This window comes from Carlito syrichta, unplaced genomic scaffold (assembly GCF_000164805.1).
Source record: "Carlito syrichta isolate Samal-C Ts95f unplaced genomic scaffold, Tarsius_syrichta-2.0.1 Scaffold174810, whole genome shotgun sequence".
NCBI classification, from domain to species: domain Eukaryota; kingdom Metazoa; phylum Chordata; class Mammalia; order Primates; family Tarsiidae; genus Carlito; species Carlito syrichta.
The window spans coordinates 80,055-92,913 of NW_007118906.1; the positions used below are offsets into that span (position 1 = coordinate 80,055).

A 12,859-nucleotide genomic window follows, 5' to 3' on the forward strand; every position below is an offset into this window, starting at 1 on the left:
AGTTCTCTCCTGAGAGTTTACCAGATTATGAAGGTGACATAAATGTGAACTCCCAACCCATGGGAGGCCAGAGCGGTGGTTCCTTCATCTGTCATCCATTACCTTCCTCTTCCTTCTCCTCTTCCTCCTCCTCTCCCTTCCTCTGCCCCTTCCACTTCTCTTCACTAGTAGCCAAAGTCTAGACAGAAAACTTACCCTGTGTTCCAAGATTTCTTTGTCCACTTGTTCAATAAGAATGTGGCTCTCGTTTGATTTGCTGGTCTCCCTACCTTATTCAGAATCAAGGACTAGCCACCTGTCCCCACGATCACCATTAAGTCCCCAAAGCTTTGGGCTCTTGGTTTTAGGAAATACCCTTGGGGCAGATACAGTATTCTGGTTTCATGATTACTCTTCTCATTGGTGGCTACTGGATAGTTCTATTTTCTTATAAGCAATTATAAATTTAAGAGGAAATCTTTTGGGGTTTGTCCAACATTTTTGATGTTTTTAGTGCGAAGGTTTTTCAGAGCGATCTCCCTAAAGCCTAAAATCGATCGCTGTACTCTTCGGCTTGAAACTCTTTTATGGTTTCTCCATTGCCATCAGGGTGATACCCACCCTCTGACCCTGACACCTAAGGTCCTTCACTGCCCAGTCCTGACCAAATTCCCTCATGTCCCTTCCACTTGTTTCCTGTAATTCAGCCCTCTGGCTGCATCAGTGGACTTTCTGCTCCCTGAAAATGCCAAGCTCTCTCCTCCAGACCTCCCTCATGGGGGTGGGAATCAAACCGTGTGTGTGAGATGCTTAGTACAATGCCTGACACTGACCAGAGTGCAGTAAATGGCAATTACTTATTAATATTCTAATTACTTATTCTCACTAACAAAATATTTATATTAGGAACTAATAATACAATCACATAATACTTAGTTATCAGTTATCAAATGAATATGATAATAATCATTCATCATTATTAAGTGCAATAAATAGTACATTATTAGCAATCATGAGAATAATGATAATAATGGTGATGATAGCGCAGTGTTTATCTTGCCTATTTTCAAATCTTCAAGGACTCTCCTGGAGGTTTTACTCATTTGGAAAAAAAAAAAAATTCTCGGGCAGGTGGTTCTTGGGTCTCCAGGGGAACTTGATCAAGTCTGGATGTCACCACTGGGAAGGTGGGCATTACTGGCGTCTAGTGAGCAGAGGTCAGGAATGGGGCTGATCATCCTATGAGGTACAAGATGGCTCCCGTCTCCCCCTACCCCCACACACTAAGGAGGATCCAACCACAATCGTCAATATTTCCTAGGAGGAGAGACCCTGGCCTGGGAGTGTGTGTCTCCCAGTCTGGAATGCTTTTGAGGGAGGGCCTTGAAAGGTAATAAGCTCTCTATTCGGGGTGGCAGTCTGTGTCCTGTCTTACTGGGTGCATCCTTGGAAATGAAGATGACCCCAATGAGAACAAGCAAAGGCTATTTATTCAGAGACTTCTATAGTATAGTACAGTCTCTCAATTCCTTCTTCTTGACTTTGTAGGTCTTTTGTTTCACTCACATTTGGTTTAGACTCAAAGGTAGACAGAGGAGGGGAAAGCTTTAAGGTCACAAAAGAGAGAAAGCTCCAGGAACGCCTTGATTGGAGGCTTTTGACTTCTGAGTAAGCTGTAGGTGACTACCTGGAAGCAGGGTTCTCCTACATGACTGGTTGTGGACCAGTTTTCTTTGTCCTAAACTGGAAGCAGGGATAAAATTAAAGAAACTGTCAGTTATTTGCCAAGTCCTGGTCATCTTGGGCCAATAGCTATAGGAGGCATTGGCTTTCTAAGTCGTGGGTATTTTTGTATGTGTTCTGGACATTGTCCATTTTTCTATTCAGTCTCTCAATTCTCTCTGTTTGATTTTGTAGATCAACTCCATCCTCCTGGCTTGTACATTGTGGATCCTGAGGCAGAAGCTTTCCAGCGTCAGTGCCGAAGTCTCAACCCTTAAAGACACCAGGTGTAACCCTCTCTCTTTTCCTCTCCTCTTCTAGTTTCTCTTTCATCTTCTCACAAAAGTTCTTTGAGCTCCTTTTGTATGCTGTGCATTGTGCCCAAGACAGAGACCAGTGTAGAATAGCACTGGGTCTAGATCTGGAAGTTCAAAGTCCAACTCAGCTGCCCACTAGCTGGGTGGCTTTAGGCAAGTGACATAGACTCTCTGAAGCTCAGTTTCCTAATCTGTAGAATGGGGATATTAATACTGCTTGCTTGATATGGTTTATTTAGCATGGTTACTAGGAACAGTGAGTGTTTCATATGTTGCAACACTAATTCTTCTCTGTGCTTCCTTATATGTGCATATTTATAAGAAGTAGAATCATACTATTTCATTTTTACATATTTTTATTTTAATGATGTCATGAATATTTTCCCACTGAATTAGAAGTTATTCTACAATATTACTTTCTTTTCTTTTTGCATGGCTGTATCAGGATGTAACACACAGTATTTAAATCATCCCTTATTGGTGCACACCTTAAGTTGCTTCTGGTCTCTTTTGTTTCTTGCTTGCTATTATAACCGATACTGCCTTGAATAGTCTTGTAGGTAAATTCTTCTACATGGTGGTTATTTAATTTCAGAACTAAATGCAAATTGCCTAAGTCAAAGGCTAGATTGGATTGAAATACTTCTATACTTATATGTTGCAAATGAGTTTCCAGAAAATTTGTTTCCAATTATGAGAGTGTTTATTTACCTGCAGTATTGCCAACACTGAGATTTATTGTTTTTGTTTTGATGACTTAGTAGGAGAAATTTACTATTTCATTAATTAAGTTGCATATATATTATTTTACATTGAAGATGTGGGACTTTTAAATATTCTTATAGATAATTTGTTTTCTTAATTTCTTCTTCAACTTCTATTCATTTTGAGAACCTACTGCCACCATTGTCTAGGTTTTATTGTTAGTAACCTGATATTATTCTTTCCTTCGATTGTGTCAATATGCAATCCCACATCCATTTAAAATATTTTTGAAAGTTAATTCAAAAGATAAAACAAAGTTAATACATACACATGGCAAAAATTTACTCAAAAAATTCACATCAGATAGAATTCACCATTTAAAAAAATTTAAAGGGTACAGCCCAGTGACTTTAAGTCCATCCAAAATGTTGTGCAAACACCATGACTACCTCATTCCAGATCATTTCATCATCCCCAAAGAAGCCCTGTACCCATTAACATTCTATTATTATTTTTTTATACCTCCAGGTCTCCAGGTCTGTCCCACCTGAATCAACTGTTATCACTCAAAGTGTGCTTCCTTCTAGAATATCCTGTGTGTCTACGGCGATATACTTTTACATAACTGATGGAATATTGTATATATTTTTCAACACTTTGCTTTTCCCATATAACGTAGAGATTATTTCCTACCAACACACGTGACCAATGACAGCTCACAAAACCCCTTATTTTGTACCAGACCATTCCTAGCATCTTAAGGATCTTGGCATCTCACCATTTAATCTGTAGAACAAGCGTATGGTGCTGTCATTGTATGTCCCTCTGCCAAAGCCAGGAAACTGAGGCATCGTGAGGTTAAGCAACTTACAGAGGCCACAGTTAGTAAATGGATCAGTCAGAATTTGAATGCAGGCCATGCAACCCAGAGCCAGTATGAAATCCTTTGTAACCTATCGATGATTTCATCTTGTTTTACAAAATGGCTCTACAATCTACTTTCTGTCCCTATGAATTTGCCTATTCTGGACATTTCATTTAAATGCCGTCATACAATAGATGGTCGTTTGAGTCTGTTTTCGTTTTTGTTTTTTGTTACTTAGTGTAAAGTGTGCAAGATGTATCCATGTTTTATCATGTTTCCATAGATCCTTCCTTTTAATGGCTGTATACTATTCCATTAAGTGGATATACCACATTTTGTTTATCCTTTTATTGATGGTTATGTGGGTTGTTTCTCCTTAAGAGAGAGGGGAAGGGGGAACAACCGATAAATAGGTATAGGATTTATTTTGGGGGTGATAAAAATATCTCAGAACTGAATAGTGGTGATGGTTGGGTGACATTGGAAATGTACTTAATGTCACCAAATTGCCACACTTTGGTTAAAATGGCAAATTTATGTGAGGTGAATTTCACTTCAATAAAAAGAAAGACTTTGCTGACTTTACCATTCACTTAATGTTTCCCAAATTTTTGGACACGCGAGTCTGTCTCTTGTTTTACTACTGCATGCACACATTCATTCAACACACGTGCCCAACCATGCTTGTACCTGTGCATGTCTGAGGATGACTGCCTTTTCGCGCCCATGGGATTTTATTTCCCCAAGTCTGGGCTCGGAGCCTCCACCCTGAGCTTGTCCCCACCCAGGTGGCAAATGACACGTGGCAGCCTCAGCCTGTCCCTGGAGGCATGGCCCCCTGAGGACAACAGTCACCGCCCAGGACCTCACACTCTGCACGTCTTCTCTCCAGGTTACTGACCTTCAAGGCCTTTGCTCAGCTCTTCATCCTGGGCTGCTCCTGGGTGCTGGGCATCTTCCAGATTGGACCGGTGGCAGGGGTCATGGCCTATCTGTTCACCATTATCAACAGCCTGCAGGGAACCTTCATCTTCCTCATTCACTGTCTGCTCAACCGCCAAGTGAGTGGTGGCCACCTTCCCAGCCCCTTCCTCTCTCCCCTCCCCTCCCCCGACACCTGCACCAGGACATTTCCCTGCACCTGGGAGTGACCCATCTCCCCCGTGTGTGTCTTGGTCTCCAGGTGCGAGAAGAATACAGGAGGTTGGTCACCGGGAAGACCAAGTCGGACTCCAGGTCCCAGACCTCGGGGATCCTGTTGTCCTCCATGCCGTCCACTTCTAAGTCGGTGAGAGACTGCGATTCTGGGATCCTGGGAGTGGGGGGAAGCTCTGCTAGCAGCTTAGACCATCCACGCTGCCACTGTCGGTCCCCATTGGGTGCCGAGGGTGCCCACCTCAGCGCGTGGCTAGCATGCAGGGTGGAAGGCTGGGGTATGTGTTGTGTGTGTATGTAGGCTTGTTCGAGACCAGCCTAGGCAACATAGCCAGATCTCATTTCCACACACAAAATGTGAGAAAAGGAGATGCAAATTAAAACTACACTGAGATACCACCTTAAAAAAATGTGAAAAAAATGTACCCAGGAGTGGTGGTAAACACACGTGCGCGCACACACGCACACACACACACACACACACACACACACACACACACACACACACACACACACGTGCATATGCACACACGTATATACAGGCTTGAATACATATAAAATACCAGAAATAAACAATAGATTTGCAAATATTATGCATTTATAAATACTATGAATTTTTAAAATTAATAAATTTTGAGTTGGGGTCTCACCCTGTGGCCCAGGCTGGAGTGCAGTGGCACAATCACAACTCACTGCAGCCTCAAACTCCTGGGCTCAGGTGATCCTCCAGCTTCAGCCTCCTAAGTAGCTGGGACTACAGATGTGCACCACTACACCTGGCTAAGTCTTTAAAAATTTTTTTTGTAGAGATTTTTTGTAGGCTATGTTGCCTAGGCTGGTCTCAAACTCCTGGGTTCAAGTGATTCCCTCCTTCTCAGCTTCCCAAAGAGCTTGAATTACAAGTGTGAGCCACCATGCCCAGCTATACAAAATTTATCATAAATTTTTATAGACAGAATTTTAATAAATGACATATGTGTAGTCTGTAATAACAGGTTTGCATGTGTAAAATGTATGTATGTATTATATAACATATATATTGCGGGAGGCTGAAGCGGAAGGATCACTTGAGCCCAAGGGTTTGAGACCAGCCTGGGCAACATAGTGATATCTCATCACTACAAAAAAAATTTTTTTTAATTAGTTGGGCATGGTGGTGCACACCTAAAGTCCAAGTTACTCAGGAGGCTGAGGCAGAAGGATCACCTGAGTCCAGGAGGTTGGCCCTGCAGTGAGCCGTGATTGCACCCCTGCACTCCACCCTGGGTGACAGAGTGAAACCTTGACTCAAAAAAAATGTGTAAATGGAGGCAAAGTTGGTTTTCTCACAAGAATATCTTATTTTTTTTCTGATGTTTTCCAAGCCTCTACAATACTGTCTAACATACAACAGGTTCTTGGTTGATATTTGTTGAGTGAACAATAAACCAGGAACCTCATTTCCTCGTTAGTAAAACAGGGATAATGATCTTCTTTACTTTGAAAGATTGGGTCAAGGATTAGATGAACTAGTATGTAAAGTGACGGGGGGAATGCTGGGGACATAACAAGAAGTCAATGTCAAGTCTTGCAAATCCTGGCAGGTAGATATCACGGGCCTATATCCACGATGAGAAAACTGCATGTCCCAGAAGTTAAGTTCAGGTTAAGTTCAGACTTCAGAATGAAGCACAGGAATCACCTACTGGGAAAATTGTGCAATTGTGCAAATGCTGGATGACATAGCCTTGTGACAATAAATTTTTAAAAAATCATATACTTTCTCTCTCTCTCTCTCTATATATATATATATATATATATAGAGAGAGAGAGAGTAAATATATATATATATATATATATATATATATAAACAACAAAAATACTACAGACAGAAATTTTAGACAACAGTGGTAAGAAACAACAATAAAAATGAAAATTACCCATTATCTAGTCACATGAATATCTCAGTAAGTAATACATTGGTCTGCAAGTAACTGGTCCAGTGGCCTAATGGGATGGGAAATTATTTTCCTTGCGAGAACAGAAGTCCAGAGTTAAGTATCGTTGGTATTGGGCCTATGCTCGGTGGTGTTGCAAAGGGTCTAGGCTCTCCCTGGTTTTCCATTCCACCATCAGCATGCTGGATTTTTAATCATCGTGTTTGGTTGCAAGGTGGCTGCCACAGCTCCAGACTTCACGACTGTGTTCTTTAGATAGGGAGGGAGGGGCAGAGCAGAAAACTCTCTTTTCATGTCTCTCTTTTTAGGAAAAAACCAGTTTTCTCAGAAACCCCTCATCAAATTTTCCGTTACATAATTGGTCTGAACTGTATCACTTGTCCACTCGTGTTTGCAAAACATTCTGAGCAAGCAAATATTTGGCTTTCTAGATTCCAGAGTGCCAATGCTGAGGGGGATGGGGTGGCTTTGGACTTTGCCAGCGGTGCCAGTCACACTAGGAAGAGTCACCTTTGTTAAATTTTAATTTCTATTTTTTAAAAAGATGTGGGGTACAATTCAGGGTTAGGCATACAAACGTTGATTATGCAGGTATCCTTGTTGATGAGGTATGCCCCTCCTTCCTCTAGCAGTTTTCCTCAACTGCCAATCCCACACCCTCTCCCCTGGCAGTTTTCCACTACTGCCAATACCTCTTTTTTTGTTTTTTTTTTTTGGTTGGAGTCTCACTCTGTCACCCAGGCTGGAGGGCAGTGGCACGCTCCCGGCCACCACAGCCTCGTCCTACTGGGCTCCTGCGATCCCTCTGCCTCAGCTTTCCAAGTAGCCGGAACTACAGGTGCATGCTACCACGCCCGGCTAATTTTTGATTTATCGTAGAGATGAGGTCTTGTCAAGTTGCCCGGGTGGGTCTCGAACCTTTGAACTCAGGCGATCCACTCGCCTCGGCCTCCCAAGGTGCTGGGATGACAGGCTGAGCCACCCAGCCCGGCCGCCAATCCCTTTCTTATAGCATGATGATAATTGTTCCAGGTCTGCTTATCAGTGAGAACATATGGTACTCTGTTCTTTGCTTCTGTGATTGATCGCTGAGTATGATTGACTCTAAATCCATCCAAGTTGCTGCAAAGTCCACATGTTTGTCCTTCTTTATGGCTGCGTAGTATTCCATTATTACATATATCACATTTGAAAAAATCCAGTTCAGCTTCGATGGGCAGCATGGGACAATCACTTTTAGCATCTTATTTTTCTCTCTGCATTTTTCTTGAACCCGTGGGCTCAGGTAATCCTTTCACCTCGGCCTCCCAAAGTGCTGGGATTACAGGCTTGAGCCACCACACCCGGCCTATTCCTCTCTCTGCATTTTTAAAACCCATGTCCCTGTAGACATGACCCTTGGATTCAGGTTTGTGTTCATCTGCTGAGCCTCTGAGGAAACCCTCTTTTCTCTCTCACAGGGTTGAAGTCCTCTCTTGCTGTCGAGAAGGCCACAGAGCAACATTTGAGGACAGCAGGTGCCTTCTCTGGAATCTTCTCTTTGCGGCTTATTTGGGAAATGCAGGTCCCGGAAGCTCCAGAACCCTCTGGGCGGCTCAGAGCATGGATGGGTGGGGTCGTCTTCCCAAGGTTTCAGGCCCTGGTGAGAAGCAGGAGTTTCTGCTCCAAATGGTCATCTTATCTGCTGTGTTCTGCCACTCTTTGAGTTTCCAGAGCTTTAGGAAAGAACAGATGCCAGTTTCATGGTGCCACCGAGGACATCAGGGCCCCACTCTGTTTCCTCCTGCATTGGTTGATGTGTGGTCCCAAGCGTGTCCCTCTGGCACCTGTCCCGAGCCAGACACAGCAGCTTTCAATAAATGATTCATTGTCTGACTGACTGACCCCAGGACATTGATGCTTCCTGCTTTTAAGGAAATGATCAGTAAAGCTGTCATGGGAATCCCAAGGAATCCAGCACACAGACATAGAGATTAAACAATTAAAATAATTATGTTAGTAAGTTGGAGTGTGATGGAACAGAATTCTGGCATTTCCCAGAGAACTTGAGCGCTTGATGACATCACCCTCGGGAAACAGCTTCCGTTTCCTGGGATCTTTCAGGTAACCAAGACCTCTCTTGTTTTTTTTTTTGAGTTGGAGTCTCACTCGGTCGCCCAGACTGGAGTGCAGTGGCCACGCTCCCGGCCACCGCAGCCTCGCCTGCTGGGCTCTGGCAATCCTTCCACCTCAGCCTTCCAAGTAGCCGGAATTACAGGCATGCGCTACCATGTCTGGCTGATTTTTTGATTTATTGTAGAGATGAGGTCTCGCTGCCCAGGCCGGTCTCGAACCTGCGGGCTCAGGCAATCCACTCACCTCAGCTTCCCAAAGGCGCGGGATTACAGGCTGAGCCACCGAGCCTGGCTACCAAGACCTTTCTTCTTTCCAGAAACTTTCTTATGACTTGGCTCGGATTTGCTCTGCTCACAAAATTATCACCCTTCATTGGTAAATTCCTGAGTGCTCAGGAGAGAAGAAGGGAATGAGAATTTAAATGTGGACATCTTCCCTTCCATGAACGCGCTAACCCCTTCCCACTCAGAGTGGGGTCCCTGGACCGCCTGAGAGCATGTGAGAACCGCAAAGCTGGATCTCAGACCTCATCCTGGACCTTCTACATCAGACCTTGCATGTGAACAAAATCCCCAGGGGATTTGTAGCCATGGATGTCAGAAAAGCACTGTTCTAGAACATTTTTACTCTGGCCCTACTGATAGCAGAGTTTGTCTTTAAGACCAGAGAGGAAAACATCTTCCTCTGGACCTTGTGGCTTGGAACTCTCCGTTCCCTCTTCAAAGGAAACCTTCCCTCAACACCCAGTTGATGTCTACTGTCTCGCCGAGGCTCAGCTTAGTTATCACTTCTACTGGAAAGCATCTTTGATTCATCTCTGTGTGCTCCCGAGAGCCTCATGTGTTCTCACCCTGTATTATTAATTATCTTTTCCGAGTGTGTCTAACTTAGACTGTGCGCTTCAAAAGCATAGAGATTAGAATCAAGTAGATTCTCAATAAACATGTTCAACGAATGAATGAGTGCTTCCTCTCGATTGTGAATAAGAGGCAAGTTAGACTCAGAGACATTAAGTGACTACCCCAGGGTCACATAGCAATTGAGGGCTGAGCTGGGTTTTGTGTTCTTGACCACAAAGCTCCTCTTCCAGACGCCTCATCCCTCTCCTTCTCTTCCTTTTTTTTTGTTTTGGGTTGGATTCTCACTCTGTCACCCAGACGGAGTGCAGTGGCCGCTCCTGGCCACTGCAGCCTCGACCTGCTGGGCTCCAGCGATCCTTCCGCCTCAGCCTTCCCAGTAGCTGGAATTACAGGCGCGCGCTACCACGCCCGGCTGATTCTTGATTCGTTGCAGAGATGAGGTCTCACCAAGTTGCCCAGACGGGTCTCGAACCCGCGGGCTCAGGCAATCCACTCACCTCAGCCTCCCAAGGCGCGGGATTGCAGGCTGAGCCATCGAGCTCGGCTTCCTTCTCTTCCTTTGATCCCAGGAATCCTTAGTGCGGAGGTGCAGAGACTAGACTACATATGTACTTCAAGCCACCTTAGTACCTAGGATTCAATGAGCTCATTGATGTCATGCATTGGGTGGTTTGATGTCAATATTAAACGCATTTGATGGAAGCTCCATCTTTGTTCTTCTTGGCAGTCACAACTTGGGACGAGGGAGCAGACACATGTTAGTGATCTAGAGTCAACGTGTGATAGGTTGGTCTTCAAGGTTTGGCTTATCCAGAGCGTTCAGCACAGAGGTGACAGTTCTCAGGGACAGGGAAGCCAAAGATGGCGCACAGGGAAGCCAAAGATGGCGCGGCTCTCACCCACAGCCAACTGTGGAGCCTCGACAATGGTTTATTGTTACTTTGTAACTTTGTGACTTGGTACTTTGTAACTTCCTTCTGCTCTGACTCCGGGCGTGGCCTTGACACTTGCCCTGGCCAATGGCGGGTGAGCAAATGTGACTCAAGTTCCAGTTTCTGGATTGGACTATGTTCCTTCCTGCTGACTCCAGGACACTGATGCTTCCTGCTTTTAAGGAAATGATCAGTCAAGCTGTCATGGGAATCCCAAGGAATCTAGCACACAGACATAGAGATTAAACAATTAAAATAATTACGTTGGTAAGTTGGAGTGTTTCTCCCTTGGGTTTGCTTCTCTTGCTTTCTCACCTCCCGCATGAGGACACGCCCAGGCTCACCTACTGGAGGGATGTGAGAAACACGATGGGGAGTACGTCAGCCCGTTTACCAGCCCCATCGGCCACCGTGCCTCCCTGTGGGTACCAGTCGTCACAGGTGAGCCCAGCCAGGGTCTGCAGACCTGCTGGGCCACCCAAAGACCCGGGGCCACACGGAAGCCTCACTGTTCACAGACATCGAGTTTCGGGAGTGGCTTGTTAAGAAGCATCATTTGTGGCCATTGCTGACGGACACAACACCCAATGGATTGTGAACATCCTGCATTTGATTTTGAAATATTAAAGGAAAAGGATCCAGGCCTTCCTTTTCTCTTAACGCTAAGAATTGTACATTCTTTACTGTTTGAATCAGGTTTTTTCTCATAGAAGACTTGCACAAGGCTTTTGCTGTCTCTACTATGGTGTTGCGTGTTGGTCTTATTAAAATATAGTCACCTTAAGGATCCCAATATTTCTAAGATAAGTGAATTAAGCTGTTACCTCCACAACAGGAATTTTTATTGCTGTGAATATCAAGCTTGCACATGGTACATTCCTTTGCTGCTGTGGTCCCATTGTCTCCATTAGAGAGAGAAAGGACACAATAAAAAACTGCACATTTCTCAAATCCCATAAACATAATATGAAATCACTTTGCCCTCTTATAATCCAAATGATTTAGGGTCCCCCCCAAAAACACAGATCTGTTCCCTCAAGAAATATTTATTGACCACCTCCTTCGCGCTATTTTCCCTCAGAACATTAAAGTAGTAGAAAAAATGCTTTATTTTTTTGATTTGTTCAACAAATATTTATTGAATGCCAATTATGCATCTGGCATTATTAAGGTCGCCTGATTAAACGAATAAAAACACAGGATGCTTAGCTAAATTTAAATTTCAGATATACAATGATGATTTGAAAAAATGTTTTAAAAATTGGAAAGCAATGATTTAAAATTTAAAGCATCATCTTAATTTTAAATATTTTCTTTCTACCCCAAATAGAATTATTTACATGTCACTTTTTCTGGTTTTACTTGAAGTGCACCCATCAATAATATTTTCAAAACCTACTTCTGGGAAAATAAAGGAATCATTACAAATATTATTTAATCTTAGAAAGAAAGAGAAGTCTCTATTTGCAGCAAGGTTAAAACTGGAGGCCATTACGAGGTCCCACGGTGAGGTTCACGAGCTCATTCTAGAAAAAATCCTCCATCCCTCATTGCTAAATATCCCGACGGTCACCCTGGAAGTCCTCTCCTCAGGAAGCCATGCACTGACACCAGCACCCAGTCCGCCCATCCAAGCAATTTTTCTGGAATGGCCATCAGAGCCATCGTCATGTTACCCTTGATGTCTCGAATGTCAACCAATGTCTTTCAATATTTCCTTTGCCTTCATGCAAAGAAAAAGCCGTTGGGGGCCAGATCATGTGAGGAGGGAGGGTGTTCCAATATAGTAACTTGTACAGTGCTGTCAACGCAAGTGCACAGTGGCAAGTTCACGAACTTAACTGCCAGACCTCAACAAATAATGAAGACAGCTCTGATGGTCATTCCAGCAAAAGAGGTCCAAAATTGCTTTGAGGGGTAGACCAGGTGCTGACGTCGGTGCATAGCTTCCCAAGGGGAGGACTTCGAAGGTGACTGCCGTGATACTCAGCAGCGAGGGATATATCCCTTTAACTAGGATGGTTGCGAACCTAATTGTTGGACCTCGTATGTTAAGTGAAACAATCCAGGCATAGGAAGACAAACACCAAATGCCACATGATCTCCCTTACAGGTGTGATCTTTAAAAAAATTCAAATACATAGAAAGAGAGGGTAGTATGGTGGTTGCTGGGGTGGGTTGGAGGTCAAAGGGCACAAAGTTGCAGTTAGGCAGGTTGAACACGTCCAAAGACCTCACACACAGCAAGAGGACTATCCTTACTAATATTGTA

General features: G+C 43.9%; 1 protein-coding gene across 1 annotated transcript in view; it reads left to right on the forward strand.

The window, feature by feature from the left end:
* The window catches only part of ADGRE1 (adhesion G protein-coupled receptor E1), a 60,973-nt gene extending 49,788 nt beyond the window's left edge, over positions 1–11,185 (forward strand). Inside the window, exons 18-21 of the mRNA XM_021709334.1 lie at positions 1,897–1,988; positions 4,481–4,649; positions 4,772–4,876; positions 11,072–11,185. Coding sequence (XP_021565009.1) covers positions 1,897–1,988; positions 4,481–4,649; positions 4,772–4,876; positions 11,072–11,185 — 480 coding nt within the window. The remainder of the gene's footprint in view (positions 1–1,896; positions 1,989–4,480; positions 4,650–4,771; positions 4,877–11,071) is intronic.
* The last annotated feature ends 1,674 nt before the right edge of the window (positions 11,186–12,859 follow it).